Here is a 19,900-nt window from a genome sequence, read left to right as displayed (position 1 = left end):
GGTTCTTGGTCGGTATCCAAGCGCGCGAAGGCACAGAGACACGGCACTTCGGCGTGCCAAGGAAGCTTTGAACACGCCGCCAGCCCTTCCTTTCGACGCGTTGTGTCTTTTTCCTGCGACACTGCACTTTCGTAAAATTTTCTACGTGTTCACAACGGCAAGTCTCAACAATACACAGAGTCTCAAAAAACTTCCTCGGCGAATGACGACGAACGAGTAGAAAACGTGTCTACAGCACGCTGGAAAACCGCAGCAAAAGGCTAGCAATACGGGAAATCCTATCTCAGCGGGGTTGCGTCCGGTGGCTTCACTTGCGGGAACGGCAAGCGCGATCCAGCAATTGTCATTGAGATCAGTGTTTTCCGCATAGTCGTCGCCATCTTGCGTGTTGCAGTGACAGCCGCGCCGTCTGGCGTACGGTTGTAGTAGTGCGCCCATTTTGGTATGCGGAGAGCAGCGTTGTTCCTAGCTCCCGCGTTGTCCCCATTGACCCCGTATATCGTATCTTCATTGTTTTCCCTTTAGTGAGTTCTTAATTTGTTTGTTATTGAAAGTGTGAATTATTCTTGTGTTCTGGCGTGTTTATTCGCCTTCATGGCGCCCGTTGTTGCGCCAAGAGCGCCGAGGGGTTCGTCGCCAGCGTCGCCGGTAATCGAAATCGGAGGTATGTTCACTTTTCCTGAGCACGTTTACCAGTGCTTACTCTTCGCGTGTTGTTGTTTGTGAAGAATGACAGCCTTCTGCCAATGACTAACGGAGGGTTTCTATGCGCGAGCGAGGGCGACACTGGGTATAGAAGTATCATCGTTTAATCGTAGAAATACTCACAATGGGAGTTGGCGACGCGGGCCGAACGGCTTTTGTTATGGTGCACCGTGGAGGTACGATCGCTAGTTACCGGGACATCTCTACTTCGTATGACGCCCAGATGCGTCGGAACTATTCAGCAGATGGGGGTGAAAGGGGGGGGGGGGGGGGAGGGGAGGGCGACGACGATTTTGCGCCCTCTTTTCGTATTGTTTCCATTAACGTATTTTAACGGACGTTGCTACCGAGCAACACACAAAATTATAGTGCAGATCCTCGTAGGAATGAACGGAATGAAAAACAAAACTTGAGTAGTCAATAACAATCATTACAGCCAGGGTCTTACATTTGCATCACAAGCTGCAAAATTCGTTCTAAATTTGACTTGTCGAGGCCTATTACTGCACTTGTAGATGTCCGTTTCTATTCTGCCTATTTGCTTTTTTAATGTGCTGATATTGCATCGCTTCCCCGCTGATATCAGTGGGGAAGCGATGCAAAGTGTATACGTTACAGCAGCATTCGCTTTGCGACTACTTGTGTTCGGTGCACAATTTGTCGCGCGCTATCTTCCGTTTTCGGAAATTGCTGCTGCAGCCAACGACTGCGCAGTGGTAGCCCGATGACCAAATATGCGCAGACATGATACATCGACGTATTAACCCACCTTATTACAACTCACTTCGCTGTCAAGAGCTTCAAACCCCATTTAACGCGCACCACTTCAGCACCTTGTCAGCCGGCTAGGCCTGCTCCCGCATACCGGAAGTGTTAGAACCGGAAGAACTATTCCCGCTGTGCGCCGAGTCGCCGAGTCGAGGCTACGCACGTTACGCGCTGGGTTGAGGTTAGACGGAAAAGATGTATACTCCGTTTCACCTTATGTTCTACCGCAGCGAAGGCTAGAAGCGCGAGCTCATAGCGTTGGCAGCTGCCCTTGGTGCACGAGAGCTTGTGCCGCCGAGATGTGCCCTAGAGCAAGGAGCTCGCGCTTGTAGCCTTTCCTGCGGTACAACACAAGGTGAAACAGAGTATATCCACAAACTAGCCTGCATCGGAGGGCGCTGACTTCTAACCGATGATGATAATGATGAAAGTTTGTTCCTTTGATTCCTTATAGCGCGATTGCCACACCGGTGTCCCTCCATCGCTTTAAGTTGCGCGACTATTCCTTTTCTTGGACTCCATAAGGTGTACGACTCACGGTTAGCCCGTTGATTGTCGTCGCTGCATTTCAGTTGTTGCGTAGTGTGAACGCAACCGACACAAATGTATGAACCAGGCTCTAGGATGTAGTACGACGACATAAAAATGCACTGTCGGTGTCGTGACGGCGGTTGGAGATGATCCAGTTCGGAGTTGCTTAGCTTTTAATGCGTTAGTAGTAGTGCACCTGTACATGCGCTGACCTTGTACTGGTTTGGAGCGCTCTTATATAAAGTTCGCCACGTCACCACAGGAGGGCACCACGGCCCCACTTGCTGCAGAAACTGGCTAGGAAATACCTTCTCCAGGCGCCGACAGAGAAATTTCGAAAGGCCTGGTGATAGGGCGCATTGCAACGGAGGCCGCACTGGATTGTCGGACGTAACGTAACGTAACGTAACGTAACACCTGTCAACTGAAGATCATCGGCGACGTCCCCCTTCGCCAATGGGCAATATGCAAAATAGCAGCGTCCCTAGCGGTTCAGATGCACACTGGGAGCAGGAGACGGTCAACGCGTAGTTTCGGTTTCACCAGGTTGTGCATCTGTTGTCTGTTATTGTCTCCGCACCGCCATTGCTCACGTCGTCGCGGATTGTTCCACACTTACACTTGATGCACTAAATACCCTTCTTTTTTTCTCGTCGCGACATATCAGACACAGCAAATAACGAAACAATCACAATTTTGCTGGCACGGGGTGCGAGCGAAAACTCCGTAACAGCGAAGTCAAGTGAACGCAGATCGGCGTACGTCGAACGCCATGTCAGCTCAATGAGTGCATTAGTTTGCAACCTCGAGAACAGCCATCGAAACTATTTCGCTACGCTAAGTGACCTGATCTGCTTGCACCAGGGAGAGTGAGGTTTCGGGAACGCTCACCCCGCAGAAGAGTGCTGAGAGGCTGCACTCACCATGCTTTGTTATATCTAACCGCTGCGCGAAATGCTCACGAATTTCTTAAAAAAATCAGCATAGCAGCAGCAGCGATTTCAGCCCATTTTTGTTTTCTGGAATATTTGATACGTATACGTAAGCTATTTAGTAAGTTATATCACACAGCTGTCAAGCCGCTCGTACAAGTCGGTATCGTCAGTTCGTCGTCAGTGAACTGAATGTCGAAATGTAATTTTGGGGTGCTATATATGGCACAAGGGGTTTAAATACTACACTCGTATTTCCGAGAGTGAAGAGGGGTTTCTGGAATGTTCACCCCGCGGGAAAGTGCTGAGAGGTAGCATTCGCCATTCTTTGTTATATCTAACCTCAGCGCGAAATGTTAACGCATTCCTTCAAGAATCAGCTTGGCGGCAACAGCGACTTTGGCCTTTGTTTTTTTGTATCTGTCAAGTACAAGGTACCCTTAGGTGTTTTTGTTATTCTTGACTTAAACACTCAGCAAAGTCTGGATAAACTAGATATATTATATGTGCTCCTACATTTAGTATATAGAAAAACAAAATGCAAGTTATCTTCACAACGTTGAAACCATGAACTCACACATTAGCATACGCCACATGAGAAGTCACGCCAATGGCGATGATATTTCTTTTAGCGATAATCCGCGCCTTGAGACAAAACAAACGAGCAAGACAAAAAAAAAAAACAAGACAAGAATAGGAATGGCCCTCAACGTCTTGCCGTTTCACTAAGGGCCGGTTGCACCAACGTCGCTTATCTTAACCCAAAGCGGCGCTTTCCTAAGCCGGCTTAGCGCCCTAAACCGAGCTTAGGTAAGCACGGGTTTAAATTCCGGTTGCACCAAGGTTAAGCCGGCTTTACAGACGCGCCCCTAGCTAAACGCTGGATTTGCGTAGGGAATCTAGGGACAAACAGAGCAAACTAGGGAACGCTCAGAGCGACGAATACGATTGGCGGAGAGGAATCACGTGATGTAAACAAAAAGAAAAACTGCCGTCGTAGTCGTCGTCGGCGTCTGCTTTTGGCTGTATTTCTTCGGTGAGTAACAAATTAAAGGTCTCCAAATTCAATCATTTTTTCGTTTAACTTGCAATAACAGAAGTCAAAGCTTCAAATAAACACGAATGCTCTTTACATCTGTGATTGTGTGTTTAATATCGGTTGATAACAGGATATTTTGACAGTGGTAGTAGTTTTCGTGCTCACATTTTGAGGCGAAGGATCCATCGGGGGCCCCAAAACTCACCGAACGCGAGAAGGACACTCTACTCACTACATCGCTGAAGACAAAACATCATGGATATAAGTAGGCAGGTAAGATGACTACTAAAACCAAGTCAAGCCTGAGACCGATGAAGTTCAAAACAGTGACGAACTCGCCACGGCAGCTGCGAAAATGCGCGGAAATCGTCGAATAGAAGTCGTCGAGAGGTCAGGTCACGAGACCTTGCATCGACGGTACTCGTTGCTATCAGCAAGGTGACAGAACTGCACTGTACCGTCGTTGAACACCCGCTGCAGCCTCAAACGGACTTCAGTTTCACACTGTCGAGTTCAGAAAAAAAAAAAAAAAACTCCCACTAGTACATCACATCGCGCCGATAAGAACGGTCGTCTCTTCGCATCACCTGCCCCAGCCTGCCCCGATACAGCAATGACCGAATCTAACATAGTAGTCGTTACGATTTGTCGTCGCCACGAATGAAAGATATAAAGCAAAATATTCCTAAAAAATCGCGATCACCAAAAAAGTTACGGACGACACAACAAGGCGCAACTTTCAACTGAATTTTATTGAAAACGTGTTCCGGTATATAGTCTCAACCATCGTCACAATGACAACAAACGACAAAAGTAAAGGGAAAACACCATCACAGAGCACAACTCGGAAACAACAGTATCTCGTTCTCGGGAAACGAATGAAAGATATAAAGCAAAGTATATAAAAAAAAATGCGATCACCAAAAAAGTTACAGTTATGGAACGATACAGTTTTCTGAAGCCAAGATTCTACTCGCGAGATAAGGAAAATTCACTGAAGATTGTCTCAAAACTCAGAAAACGAAAGAAATCGAATTTTCGCTGTTTTATTACTTAAAAGCGCCGCAATCTAATGCAAACGGCAGAGGTGTCGACAATCAGCTGATCGCCGAGATCATGTACTGCCAGTCTGCCACTATTCAACGCGCTGATCAGGCTGAAGGATACGCGCTGCAAGTGTAAATAAACAAGGTGGTAAATAACAATACGTTACAGCTATGCGAAAATTAGTAAGTACATACGAATAAGCTTGTTGACAGAAGAACCAACGGGAATACAGACGTGAGCCCCACAGCTCCGTACGTTTCTCGGTTAGGGCTAACACGCCCTGAAAGTGGAGAGCCAACTTGAAAACAGGGGTCGATAAACACTTCACGCGACAATATTTTGCATCCTTGTCACAATCGAAAGTCATTTTGTCGAGACTTTCACGCTGATGTAGCCTAAAACACTTTGCACAACCAATTTCGTCCACCGCGTCGACCGAGACAAACCAGCCGCCATGTTTTTAATCCAGGATTAAGAAACAACCAGAAGCAAAGCGCCCAATGTTGGGCGCTTAAGTTAAGCGTAGTTTAGTGCTAGGTTTAGCGATAAGCGAGTTTGGTGCAACCGAACGAAACCGAAACTAAGCTTAAGTTTCCGGCTAAGCTCCGCTTTGCGCTAAGCGACGTTGGTGCAACCGGCCCTAAGTAGAGCTGTAAACAATGTAGTTTAATTGAAACGACAAGCCAGTGAAGCCACCTTTCCGCTAACTTATAAACTATATATATATACAGGGGCATGCAAGCTTTCAGTAGTTCGTCGACAAACAATTTGAAGCTCCCCAGACATTTTTTTGTATGATGTCTTTACAACTTTAATAAACTGTGACGTTACACACAAGACTCCAACAAAAATGAGGTCAAGGCACAAAAATACGAAAAGCGTCAAGCAGCCCAAGTGTATTCCGGCTAGTGCAGTCTGTGCAACCTCCTCTTTTGTCTGTGGTTGGCTTCCATATCCATGTCGTCCATGTCTTCCAGGTACCCGTCGTTTCGGTCAGGGGGGTACCCGTCGTCCTTTTTATCGTGACTGGCGTCGTTTTCTACGGCGTCTTTATTTCTAGGGTTGGACCTGCTCCCCGTACCCCAAGGTTTGTCCTTTGCCTTATCCTGGTCGCCTCTCTTGTTCCACGTCTTGTCAGTACCAAAGTTGTCACCTGCGCCTTTTGCACCACCGGCCTCGTTGTGGTCCTTTTGATTATCATGATGATCGCTGTGTTTATCATCGTCGAAGGCATCCTGGCTCCTTTTCCCTTCCTTGGTGTCAAACGAGTCCTCGTCTCCACTGCTCTGTTCGTCCTCGCTATTGTCCCAGCTGCTCTTCCGCTTATCGTTCCCCTTGTGCGGCGGTTGACGCTTTCCGACAGGTGCTACGCCATCGGTGCCCCAACGATTGGAAGGCATCGCCTGCTCCCGGGGCTGTTCGTTGTCCCGGGTGTACACCGCGTCATCGCCGTGGTTTCCGGGATAGTCATCCGGTTTCGGTACACGAGGTTCTAAAGGTTTCTTTCTTTGAAGAGGTTGTGGCGGATTCTCAGTAGTTGCCTGGTGGAGAGAAACACGTTATTCAGTATTACTGCGCGATCATATGGATATAGCTTCTTGTGACTGGAAACACTCCGTACTATATCAAATGTACTATACGTGTAGTAATTACAGCAAAGCACTGAGCCGTGCATAGCTTCAATTCTTGAAATGGGAACTAAATGTAAGGCTATCATTAAGCCCTACCTACAGCTTGCGCAGCATTTAATGCAGAATGTGTCCAATGGCTGGCTTCTAGCAGTTTCCTATGGCGCACATCCTCTAACGAAAAATTGTTGCACTTGTTCTGCGTCACGGTGCGGCTGCAACTCGTGTCCTTGATGATTGAGTACGAGTCCCTGTCGAACGCTGATCCAGCACTTGTGTTTAATCTGTTCTTGTTATCTAGCAGGTGTTGAGCGTGCGCGCTCGCACATATGTTGCAAGAGTATGCAGGAAGTGAGGGGATCGAGAACAAGCACGTGCTTCGAAGAAATCAGAAACACGCAAACTAGCAAAGTGAAAGCTGATGTTGCGACCGCAAGAGACTCGAAATTTGCGCTCCACTCCCACTTGAGCGCTAACTTTGGCAGGCTCTCTTTCAGAGACACTACGCACGGCTAAGTTCGCGCCACCGAGGCACCAAATGCGCACCAAGTTCATCTATGGAACGCCACCGCGAAATAACACACAACGCCCATTTTGTGTTACTAATGCCCTTGCCCCGACAATGCCTGAAAGGGGCGAACCTTTTGTGTCATTATGATTGCGAATATGTATGCCGATGTGCCTATAAAGCAATTAAAAATTAAAGCAAAAGCGTTTATGCGTGCAGGATGACAAAAATTCGTGTCTTTATCGCTCAGTCGTCTTCTATCTGTACGCAGTACACACAATATGCATTCTGTCAGTGGGATCGCCGGACTTTGACTACAAACTGCTTAACCTCAATACAAAAGTCAAGTTGAAGTTACAAGTGGGCTCTTGCAGTCGAATCTGGTATAACAGAAGCGCTGGATGAATACACGTGCAAGGAAGAAAAGCTAAAAAAAAAAAAACAAAGTCCGTCCTGTTTTGTTTTTTTTACGTTTTCTGCGGCACTCGCTGGCTGAACTTGATTCAATTTAAAATATCATCATAAAATAAACAAGCCACGGCACTCCGTATTTTATTCAAGATGGCCTCCGTGGGAGTGCGGCCTTGAAAAGCAACTTCAGCCACAATTTATAATTTTGTTTGTCTCCAAAATCGGAAATTATATTATAGACTACACAAGGATTAATGAAGCTTCAGCTTAATATCCTGAAAATAAAACAGGTAAATTCTCAGTATAAGAGAAATTGGCTTTTTTTTAAATATATTTCCGGCAACGCATCAGGTCATCGCAACCTCCCATAAGTCTTTTCACGTTATTACTTCTACCTCGTCTCAGCGTATTCAATGCGTTCATCCCCTTTGAAGCGGGGGAAAAGAAAAACTGTGGAAAACGTCACGCGATTTTGAACCACCCGTGTCACGGAATCTTGTTTGTGCCGGAAGGAAAATGGGATTAGGTAAATCTTCGTTTCGTAGAGGTCATTTTGATACACATTTTAGTGTTTCCATTGAGAACTTCGGCAACACATTTCTAAAATTGTGCGAACATTTTCAATTTTATATTCCTAACGAGCGTGTTGGTACGATGTACTAGATAACAGAAAGTGTAAAACAGAGAGAGGACGAAACAGTGCATCTTTAAGTAAATGTACTCGTCTGTGTTTCGTCCTCTCTCTGTTTTATACTTTCTGTTATCTAGTATTTTCAATTTGTCTAAATAAAAAGAGTCATTATTTTTCCAGTGAAAGTGCTTTGAAGTGAACGGAGACTCTTTGGTGAATTAGGTGTCACGTTTTCACTGGAAAATTTGCCGATATCATGCGAACTTCATTTTTAACAATAGGCTCTCCAAATACTTTGCCATCATAAACGAACACCTAAACTAAAACACCGTTAATATCTCTTGGCTCAGTGCTTATGCGCAGTTTGTATAAATTGCGCCTCATCGCACAAGATTAAAATTGATGGCTAAGGCGGCATTACCCCCGCCGTGAGGCCGGGTATTATTTATTACAAGAGCAGAACGGTATGCTTAATGCTACCACAGACATCTTGCTGAAGTAGAGTACGAGCACGGGCTGAAAATATATTTTCTCTCTTGTGACAGCGTGCTTATCATTCCTACGACATTTTTATTCTTCTATGTTTCATTCTTATTTAAGTTTTTACATGACTAGCACTTCGTTCTCTGATTGAGTATTTAAAGACGTTGCGTCTTTAAATATTTAATCAGAGAACAAAGTGCCGGTCATGTAAAAACTTAAATAAGAATGAAGCATAGAAGTATAAAAACATATATGTTTAAAGTTTCCCAAGTTTCTACACTATACTAACGCGCTTACCTAAAAATAACAAGCCAGTTATGGTTTCAAGGCATTTTGAATTTTCTGAGTAACTTGTGTCCTATAAAACGTTTAATAAATAGCATACACTTTAAAAGTGTGCTAAGGAGGTTTCTATGTTTTTTTGTTTTTATTTTTGTTATGGCTCTAACTTGATCTACCTAATTCAGGGAGCAGAACAAAAAAGCAGCACAACCTATCTGCACCTACAAAAAGCGCGATCTAAGTTTCGTACGCTTTCCCTCTTCTTGTTCGACAAGAGGGGCGAAAGTACCGACTGGACGGCGCATAACAGCCTTCAATCAATTAAGAGCGCGGTCTTGAGCCAACCTCGGCCATTTCTTGCGGTATGATCGCAGCTGAGAATCGATTCAAATGACGTATAAATCGCGCGACGTGACAATTATTAGCGTCAACTCTCACATGAATTCTTTCCTGCTCGATCTTTCTCTCTACTTCCCTTGTGCTCAGTGGTAGATTTTGAATCCATTATTTGACGGAAGGCTGTGTCCAGTCGGTTCCTCGTATTATCTCTTCTTGGCTCAATAGTGGGACAGCGTATGACACTTTGATCGCGAGTTTCATATAGAGGCGGGACACGCACGAACATACTTTGTCTATTTTAGCCTTCCTGTAGCAGGTAGATCAAGATAAAATCGCAAAGAAATGTAAAACGGCTTTAGTGCATGCATCTTTAAGTAATTCGACACGTTGGTTGTTTAAATAGGACGCCGCTGAATTACCCTTCAAATGCTTGACAATTCCTCACCTTGTAGATTTGGTCAGTAAACCTCTTGAACATTCGTCGCCTGTGGGTCGCCTGAGCGCCTGGTGGGTTTACATATGTGGCTGCGGTTTTATCCCAGTATACGCTTGGTGGTGCTGGTGGCGCTTCAGAAACGTCCTTTTTGCGAGCGCCATCGTTGCCGATCCTGCCTCGCCGCACTGTAAGGTACACAATGAAGCTAATAGTGAAACGGTCTTCAGATAAAACGTTCTAATGCTCACGCAATTGGAGACACGACGACCATTCCAGGGCAGCTACGTAAAAACACTCCACGCTGATTTTCCTGCCACCCTCGGGTTTGGCTCTTCTATTAAAAGCCGCGCGAGCAGGCTCTTAAAATATTTACGCGTCTACTTCCCGACAAGGCCCCTGGGAGAGCCAATGGCTGCAATCTATGGATAAAGGTCGGCGAATTACGAGGCTGAAAACATGTATAGTCCTAAGAGAACAACAAAAACAAAACAAAACAAAAAAACAGATTGCGTTGTGGCATTGAGCCTGACATTTGCCGAGTTCCCTCCGTAGGCTGCAGCGACTGGTTCTCCCAAGTGCTTGGCGGGAAAGTAGACGCTCCAGCTTTTTTAAAACGTACCGTTTTAAAGAGACACTGAACCGAAATTTCGAACTCACTAAACAAAGCCGGGCGGATAGGCGGGAAGCTGCAAAACCAAAAAAATATCACTCATACGGCGATATATGTAACGGACCGCCGTATTTTTTTGGAAAAGAAGTGCGCGATTGAACCCGGCCGACGAGGCCGACGAGACAAGGCACGTCACGATTCCCATTCTCTCCTCCTGGCTACGTCCCGTCAAGCTGGTGAACCGAAACGAGGAGGAGAGAAGCGAGGCCGCTTCTCCTCCTTCTCAAATTCTCCCGGAGGACAGTTACGTCAAAGAACTCACTTGATCGCGTTCTTCTTTTCCAAAAGTACGGACATCCGTTGGAGATATCGATCTACGAGTGATGTTTTTGGAGTTCGTAGCGTCTGGTTCAACACTTCTGCAGCCTTACTTTGCGAAATCCAAATTTCGGTTCAGTGTCCTTTAAGTGACAGTGTAAGAAACGCCGGGCGTGGCTTAATATGTTAACACCCCTTAATTGTTTCTTCCTTCTCCGGCGTCCTTTGGGCGAATACCGCGATCTGATTGTGTACGTAAAGATGCGATTCTTGGGGGAGGGAGGGGTAAACAAACGGTGCACAAGGAGCGGACGAACGAGCGCGCCGTATTCGCAACTCCAGCCCTCTGCTCGCCCTCTCGCGGAGGAACGAAGAACCAGAGAAGCGGGGATGGCGACGGAGAGGGTAGCAGGGATTGTCGGCCTTGGTGCTTCTGTTACCGCATGGTTGTGGTCGGCGTGTGTTCGTGCATCATGCCGTTTTAACGGAAAACCGTGATTGCATTAAAATAACATTTGTTGATTTCACCATCGTAACTTTGAAAAGTCAACATACTCGTGTTCTTATTAACGCACGTCAACATCTCCGGCACCTGTAGTCTTCTGCCCTGAACACTTCGTATTTGTACCAAAATAAATTAATTTTACCACACTGACCAGTGTCAGCGAGCAGGCACACGGGAAATTTCGGAGAATCTATCCCCGTCCCTTCCGCCATCTTGGGACTACCACCCCGCCATCCCCCCCCTATAGGAGTCTAGATTCTACAAAACGTTTGTGAGTTTGCTTTCCTACGAAACAAGAAGGCAGGCCAATCATGACGCGCAATAGAAGGGTCCCTCCCAGCGAATGACAAATCTCGGAATACGATTACATCTTTAAAAAACACGCTCTGCGCTGGGACATTGAGCAAGTGAAACGTCGGTCATGACGCCTGCGCACATCGCATTAGTTTGGTCTAATCGAATTGTGAGCGTCGTCAATCGCTGATATTTTGGTATTGTTTCCCTTGCATTGTTCTCTTGTGTTCTGGAGGGAAGTGAACACACACTTTTTTTTAAGTGTGTGCGCTGAAAGCGTTCACGACCTGTACTTGGCTGGATACTCTGTACCAGATCGGAACTACAGGGCGTGTGGGGAGTTAGAATACATCAGTATGATCGCTTGATGGGGTAACGTTCCAATTAAAAATCACGAAATTTAGCTGCATACTCCATAGCAAAACTTACCGCCAGTATATTGGCACTTTGCTTGATACCTGAAAAGCAGAACTGAGATCACGTGTACAGCGTGGTAATGGAATTCGGAGTCGGGTCCACAGTCCAATGACTTTGCGATGGTATCAGTGCAGTGCTTGAAGTTGTTGTAGGCTCTGTTGTAATACACGAAAATGCATTACTGCAGCATCCTAAGATGGATCATTGCTTCTTTTCTTTTTTTTTCATCACTACTAAAGCTGCTATAAAACTAAATGCTATGTAACATATGCCTATGTCGATATAATATTCGCTGGCGGTATATTGTCTTAACCGCAGGAGGGATCCGTAAAAACAGCCCTCGTATCGTAAGAGTTCAGTGCGGTTGTGCTACAGCGTTGCGAAACCCGCGGGCGTGAGCATCGTCATGTAGGACGATGCGCGCGCTCTAATGACTTTGATATAGGCTGCACGCAACGCGGGACCTGGCGCCTCTGTGTCAAGGGAGTTTTAGACTTGCTATTTGGGGAGCTCTTGACTTGCGGCGGAAAGGCCACGGAATCAGTAGTTTTAGTTTAACTGAATTAAGAAAACAATAAGTAACAACAACTTCCTCAGTTTTTGAGGCTGATCCTCTGGGCTTAGATTTGGTGCTCGTGGTGCACTGTGCCTGGCAAATATTGTCACGAATGACGAGTGATGAGGCGATAATAACTGGAGAAACTAAAGGTTTAATGGAGCGAACTTGTGCCCAAAAATAAAAAGGGAACAGAATAAAGCAGAGCGTCGCGGGCGTCGAAGTCGGCGTGACAGCAGAATCGAACGCTGGGGCGAAACTGACTCTGGCTTGCCACGCGGAGCCCCTTTTGTACACGCGTGGGCTTCTGGAACAATCGGCGTAGAAGGTTCGGCGTGTCGAACATTCTAACCTCGAATTAGCAACACGGTTCTCGAATTTACGAGAACATTAAGTTAGAACCAGCAAAAATGCGTCATCGCCGCAGGGAATCGAACCCTGGCTTTCTGCGCGGAAGGCAGGCGCGATAACCGTTAGGCCACGAGCGCGCTGCCTGCTTGGTCAGCTGCGCTCGCGGCGTTACACCCCCCTGTAAAAAGTGCATCGCCCCGATGCAACGCAAAACAAAACAAAGCACATAAAAAGAAACGGCGAACTAAGGAGTCTTTTGGCACGCATAAGGTCCACAGTCCTATCGAGCGTAGTACGGCTTTAGACGAACGACGTGGACGACTTCAGGTCGCGGTGGGCGGCGGGATGATGTCCTTGCTCCGTCGGACATCACCTCGTAGTTCAGATCCCCGAGTCCACGAAGTACTTTGTAGGGTCCAAAGTAGCGCTTCAGGAGCTTCTCGCTGATTCGCCGGCGGCAAATCGGTGTCCACACCCACACCCTGTCTCCGGGCTGGAAGTGGACGTCCCGACGACGAAGGTTGTAGCGGCCAGTGTCGATACGTTGTTGGACTTGAATCCGGAGTCTGGCAAGCTGACGGACTTCTTCTGCCCGTTAGGAAACCACCTGGGCGTCGTCGCTTCCGCCGACAGCCAGTTCGTGGGGTAACATCGCGTCCAGCATTGTCGTCACTTTGCGACCATGAACCAGTTGAAAGGGTGTAACTCCGGTGGTCTCTTGCACGGCCGTGTTGTAGGCAAAGGTGATGTACGGCAACACCTCGTCCCATGTCTTGTGCTCCACGTCGACGTACATGAAAATCATGTCGGCGATGGTCTTGTTGAGTCTTTCCGTCAGCCCGTTGGTCTGCGGGTGGTACGCCGTGGTGAGATGATGGCTGGTGTGGCTGAGCCGAAGCACTCCTTGTGTCAGCTGGGCCATGAACGAGGATCCACGGTCTGAGATCAGGACTTTAAGGGCCGGAGGACAATGGACTCGATGAAAAACTTGGCGACTTCAACAGCCGTACCTGATGGAAGGGCTTTCGTTTCGGCGTACCGCGGGAGATAATCTGGGGCGACGATGATCCAGTGATTTCCTGACGTCGACGGCGGAAAAGGGCCAAGCATATCTATTCCGATCTGCTGGAACGGTGCGGTCGGGGGAGCAATGGGCTGTAGGAGACCTGCAGGCTTCGTCGGCGGTTTCTTACGTCACTGGTACTTGGCATGACCTGGTGTAGAGGTGGACGGCTTTGGGGAGCTTTGGCCAGTAATACTTTTCTCGAATGCGGGCCAATGTTCGGCTGTAACCGAGGTGTCCGGACGTCGGGTCGTCGTGACATGCTTTAAAGATCTCCTCCCGAAGGTCGGTCGGGATTACCAGCAACCACGGTGTGTTGTTGTGCCCGAAGTTCTCGTTGTAGAGTACACCTTGTCGAATGGCGAAGGTCGGCAGTACTCGTGAGAAGACACGTGGTACGGTACTCCCGTTCCCTTCCAGGTGCTCAATTAATGCGCGCAGCTCAGGATCGTCCCGTTGATGTCGTGACATGTCGTCGGTGTTCACTGCTCATAGGAAGCACTCGTCGTCATTGTCGTCGCTGCAGCCGGGAGGGGTTTCGACCGGGGCTCTGGACAGACAGTCGGCGTCGCTGTGCTTGCGGCCTGACTTGTAGACCAGTCATGTTGAACACTTGTAGTCGGAGACTCCATCGAGCGAGGCGTCCTGACGGGTCCTTGAGGTTCGCAAGACAGCAAAGCGAGTGGTGATCCGTCACCACGCGGAACGGGCTCCCGTACAATTACGGACGAAACTTCGTCATTGCCCAGACGACCGCAAGGCGTTCTTTCTCAGTCGTGGAGTACTTTTTCTTCGCCTAGGACAGTGTCCGACTTGCGTAGGCGATGACTCGCTCGATGCCTTCTTGCACTTGGAGCAGTACTGCGCCCAGTCCCGCGTTACCTGCGTTCGTGTGAATCCCAGTTTCCACATCCTGATCAAAATGTCCAAGCACAGGAGGAGTCTGGAGTCGTAGTTTCAGCTCGTCAAATGCCTGCTGCTGCTCCTCGGCCCATTCGAACTTCTCGGCGTCTTTCGTGAGGTGTTGCGTTTCTTGTCGGAAGTTCGTCACGAGGACCACGGTGCGCCCATCCTGAAGTTTGGTCACTCCTCTTGCGACGCCGATTCCTCTCCCCAGGAGCAATTGAAGGTTGCCTTCCAGGACAACTTCGCCGCAGGTAGCTGTATCGGTCACGACGGGTACGACAACACTTGATCGCGGCGACAGGTTCACGTGGTCGGCGGTGGCTCGGACGGCGGCTGACGCTGTTTGGGCTTTCTCTGAAGGCGGAACAGGTTTCTGCAGCGTCAATCTGTCTTCACGAAGGTCGATGACGGCGCCATATTCACACAGAAAGTCCATGCCGAGAATGACGTCCCTGGCACAGTCTCGTAGAATGACGAATTTCACAGGGCACGTCTCACCGTGGATCTTCACGGGAGCGGTGCGTCTCCGGACTGGTGTGATGAGATGGCCTCCGGCGGTTCGTATTTGAGGTCCATCCCACGGCGTTGTCACTTTTCGCAGGCGGCGAGAGAGCCTCCCACTCAAGACTGAGTAGTCTGCCCGGTGTCCACGAGTGCCGATGCGTCAAGGCCATCGATAACAACGTTTCGGCTGTTGGACACCGTTGCAGGGCCGTCGGTGCGATGCGGGGCGTCGGGAAAGTGGGAGCGCTCCGGCGTTCTTGGGGGCTGTTTGCTTCCGTCGTTTTCGGCAACGTCACCTCCAGGCGTTGCCGCACTTAGTTTTCCCGGCGACGCAGGGAAGATAGGCTCTCTCGGCGGGGTCGTTGCGCTGGGGACGCTGAATGTCGTGGCGATGGGGAGCGGTCTTCACGGCGGAGAGACGACACTGGGGAGGGCGAGCGTCGGAGGTACTCCTCGATGTCGCGAGGGCGTTCGTCGTATCTTGGACGCGGGTCGCTCGGGTGGAACCCGCGCAGCCCTAGTTGTCTGTAGGGGTATCGACAGTAAATGTGGCCGGCTTCACCACAGTGATAGCACAACGGGCGTCGATCGGCCGTCCTCCACACGTCGGTCTTTGGTGGCGCTGCTTGTTCTGGGTGGGCATGCGCTCGATCTTCCTGGCGCCGGGAAAACTGCAGTGCTGGAGGTTCACGTCGGAGTGGTGCCGTGACCTGGCGGTGAGCTTGCGGCGGTCGTCGGGTCATGGCGGCGTAGGTCAGTGTCGGTTCCTCGGGTGCGGCCTAGGTGACTGGGACATCTGGTAGGAACGCTCGCTGAACGTCTTCTCGGACGACCTCGGCAATGGAGATTAAGGCCGGGCGTTCAGCAGTCGGCAGAAGCTTCTTAAGCTCCTCCCGGACGATGTCGCGGATGATGTCGCGAAGGCCGGGGATGCAAGGGCTGATGTCGTAGCCCGATGCAGAAGCAGCAGCGACGCTCGAGTGCCGATGGTAGTGGCTGGCTCCTTGCGAGGAGGGCACGTTCCATGTTCGTGGCCTCCGTGACGAAGTCTTCGACGGTGGATGGGGGGTTCCGAACAAGACCACCGAAGATGTCATCCTTGACACCTCGGATTAGGATCCGCAGCTTCTTTTCGTTGGTGGCTTGAGGGTCGGCGTTAGCGACCAGGCGCAAAACATCCTCGACGAAACTGGCGATAGACTCGTTTGATCCCTGTGTCCTCATTCGAAGAAGGTCCTCGGCCTTCTACCGTCGATATTGGATGGCGAATGTCCGTCTCCGCGCATCCTTGCAGGCGTTCCACGAGATCAAGGAAGTCTCGCGATTCTCGAACCTGTGCCTGGCGGTCCCTTTAAGCGAAAAGTAAAGACTCTGCAGGTGCTGTTCGGCCGTCCATCGGTTGTGCTGGGCCACTCGCTCGTACTGGTGTAGCCAGTCCTCGATGTCTTCATAGGGCTCACCGTGGAAGGACGCGGGCGTACGGGCAGCGACGGAAAGGACAACAACGGGTGGAGTCGTCATCGTCGAGGTCTTCTTCTTTGGCTTCTGCGGCAGGGGTCCGAGTTCCGGGGGTAGGCCTTGGTTACGTCGACTTGACCGGGCTTCGGTCTGGTCTTCTGCAAAGGGTAGCCTCCCGGGGCTGAGCACGTCACTTGGCCGGCGTGTTTTCGGAGGGGTACGATGCACGGACATAGAATGCAAATACCCCGCACCTCCACCAAAATGTCACGAATGACGAGTGATGAGGCGATAATAACTGAAGAAACTAAACGTTTAATGGGGCGAACTTGTGCCCAAAAATAAAAGAAGGGAACAGAATAAAGCAGAGCGCCGCGGGCGTCGAAGTCGGCGTTACAGCAGAATCGAACGCTGGGGCGAAACTGACTCCGGCTTGCCACGCGAAGCCCCTTTTGTACACGCGTGGTCTTCTGGAACAATCGGCGTAGAAGGGTCGGCGTGTCGAACATTCTAACCTCGAATCAGCAACAGGGTGCTCGATTTACCAGAAGATTACGTTAGAATCAGCAAAAATGCGTCTTCGCGGCGCGGAAGGCAGGCGCGATAACCGTTAGGCCACGAGCGCGCTGCCTGCTTGGTCAGCTGCGCTCGCGGCAATATGTTTAATATGAACACGAAGCTAAACAGCACAACTAACCATACCGAACCTTGAACGCTGGTAACGAAGTTCAAGACGTTGGAAATGTCCTGCGTGGGATTCCAACTAAACGGGCTGGTGGCACATAGCCCCCTTTATACTACCAATGCCTGCCCAATCTCTGGCTTCTCCATGCTTTGCTGCTTCACGCGACCGCCGCCAACCCCCCCCCCCCCCCCCCCCGCGCATAAAATGAAGACGATGCTTCTATGCTGTGCACAGGCTACTACAGCAACATGCGTGATTGCATTACTTTGAGAACACATTATTCATAGCTTGTGAGCAGCGGCAAAAGCAGTTTCTAAAAATGAATAAATCTAGTGGACGATAGGTATGACCCAATACAAATTACGAACCATACAGACGAGCTAATAAACGTTCACAATGCCAAACCAGCAAGCACTGAAAGCTTTTATTTATGAGGCCAAGTAGCAGGCGAGGCGCAGAACGTGAAGTGGAATCGCAACAACCAGGGTCCTCTGGGGTTACAACCGCTACAAAGTCATCGCAGTGTGGAAGGTGTTAGCTCTGCCGGGCTTCAGGTTTTGTAATGTGACGCACTGTGCTTGTCGTGAGGCGCCAATCACTACCTCGAGGTGCGCGCGCGAGAAAGAGGGGGCAGGTAAGCACTGGAGAGCCAGTCAAACAACATCGAAAGAGGAGCTGGAAGGGTACGTGGCTGATCAAGCTTTGACGCTATGGTGGCTCGAGCCAAGCTGGGCTTTGAGTGATGCCTCAGCAGGATGTGCGAAGAAGGGCCAGACAAGCCGCCCTCAATGTCGGTCGCAAGAAGGTGCCCACCGCATACTTTTGAGTAGCTGGAGGTAGAATTTGGGACGCGGTCTTTCCTTAAAATGAGCTTCAGTTATTTTTCTTGGTCCCGGGTGCTGCTTAGGGTCTTGTAAAATGACAGCCTGGGCACCTTCTTGCCCACAGCTACCACCACAAATGCCATAAACAGCACCTAGAATGCAAGAACGCACGATAGAGGCTTATTCACATTGTTCACGTCTTTCACATTTTATGTCTTGTATGGGGAAGCGGCCCATCCTTGTGGCAACCGGCCATTGGGTAGGTGCTATCAGTATACCGGAGGCTATGCCTGTGGTATTATTTATGGACTCAGGTTTGATCGATTTAAAGACCATAGACTTACGTCACGTTTTTGTAAGTTCGGAAAACGATTTTTTGATATTTACAATGACACTGCCATAAACTAACTCAATCTACAGGGATTGCATAAGGGTAATAAATATCTGTGTAAAACATCAGTTGTCTATGTATTTTTTTTTAAAGCGTCACTGAAGAACATGACACGGAAGTGCACATCATACTCAGAGGAACATTCAATAAGCTTAGTCTGGCTTCTGGGGGAAGGGGGGGGGGGGGGGTCTAATTCGTTGCATCAAAAGCAAAGCAGCTCTTGTTACAGAGGCAGCGGAACAAATTTTCTACTTTCAATAAATTCTATTAAAAAAATTACCTTTGACGTCGATAACCTACGAAACAGGAGTTAGTTTTCTCTTCCACGCAATATCAACCAAGAAAGAAATATGGAAAAAAACCAAGCTGTGTTCTTTCCTCATTTCGCAGCCAGAACAAGCAGCCACGGGATCTGGTGCCGATTACATGCCGTCAGTGTTAATTATAGCCACGCGCTGGAGTTCGCAAGGCACATGGAAATGGCCGACTTCCATACATGTTTGAGGTTCGGCTATTCCTGTCAGTGCAGCGACTGAGCACGAGCCACTATCCGAATGCTTTGATTTCTTAATCGTCACCAGCCCCACTGCGCGTTTTCATGAAGCCATTTATTTAATCGGCTTGTTTGGAACGCATTCAAGTGTCATTGGGTTAACATCGGTAGCAGGTGCGATTACAGGAAGTAAGGTATAAGCATTTTTGCTGACGCCAAGTTGCAAACATATACAGGCGGTGACAGGCTAAGAGAGCAGTGAAAGCTCCACCTCCAGCACACGCCCGTCATCAAAAGCAAAACGCTCGCACAGGAGGCGGAGCGTCTAGTGCATTCTTAACATGTCACCAACTATAAGTTTTATTTAAGCACTTGAAAAATCCGAGATACGTGCTATTCCTCTGTAGTCGCTGACAGCTTACGAGAAGCAGGCCGTGTTTACGCTTCTCGCTTTGAGGTTTGCTCTTCGTCGTTCTTATCAGCCAATATTGCAGTCTCAGTGTTGGTGGATCAACACTACGAGGATTGAGTCACACAACGTCCTGCTATTCTTAAGTTGCCTGTAACTATTATGCTGTTTATTTCTTTAAACATGAACAGTAGGCCGCAAACTAAAAAGGAAAAAAGTAGCGTGGTAGCGCGGGAGTTTTGCCAGTGATTAAATAATTATTGGCGTTGAGCATGACAACGAAGAAGATAGTGCCGATAATAACCCCTTAAAAGGGTACCCTATTGACCAAAATTTTGTTTAGATGGTTTAAGATTAGAGCATTACTCAATTAGTC

General features: G+C 48.8%; 1 protein-coding gene across 1 annotated transcript in view; it reads right to left on the bottom strand.

Moving 5' to 3' along the window:
• Positions 1–5,927: 5,927 nt before the first annotated feature.
• Positions 5,928–19,900, bottom strand: part of LOC8050600 (protein starmaker-like) — a 41,742-nt gene continuing 27,769 nt past the window's right edge. The window contains exons 2-3 of the mRNA XM_040213267.1: positions 9,750–9,925; positions 5,928–6,563 (exon numbers count right to left, since the gene is read on the bottom strand). Coding sequence (XP_040069201.1) covers positions 5,928–6,563; positions 9,750–9,925 — 812 coding nt within the window. The remainder of the gene's footprint in view (positions 6,564–9,749; positions 9,926–19,900) is intronic.

This window comes from Ixodes scapularis, unplaced genomic scaffold (genome assembly GCF_016920785.2).
Source record: "Ixodes scapularis isolate PalLabHiFi unplaced genomic scaffold, ASM1692078v2 PGA_scaffold9__187_contigs__length_104089568, whole genome shotgun sequence".
NCBI classification, from domain to species: Eukaryota; Metazoa; Arthropoda; class Arachnida; order Ixodida; family Ixodidae; genus Ixodes; species Ixodes scapularis.
This window is presented reverse-complemented; position numbering and strand designations above follow the sequence as displayed.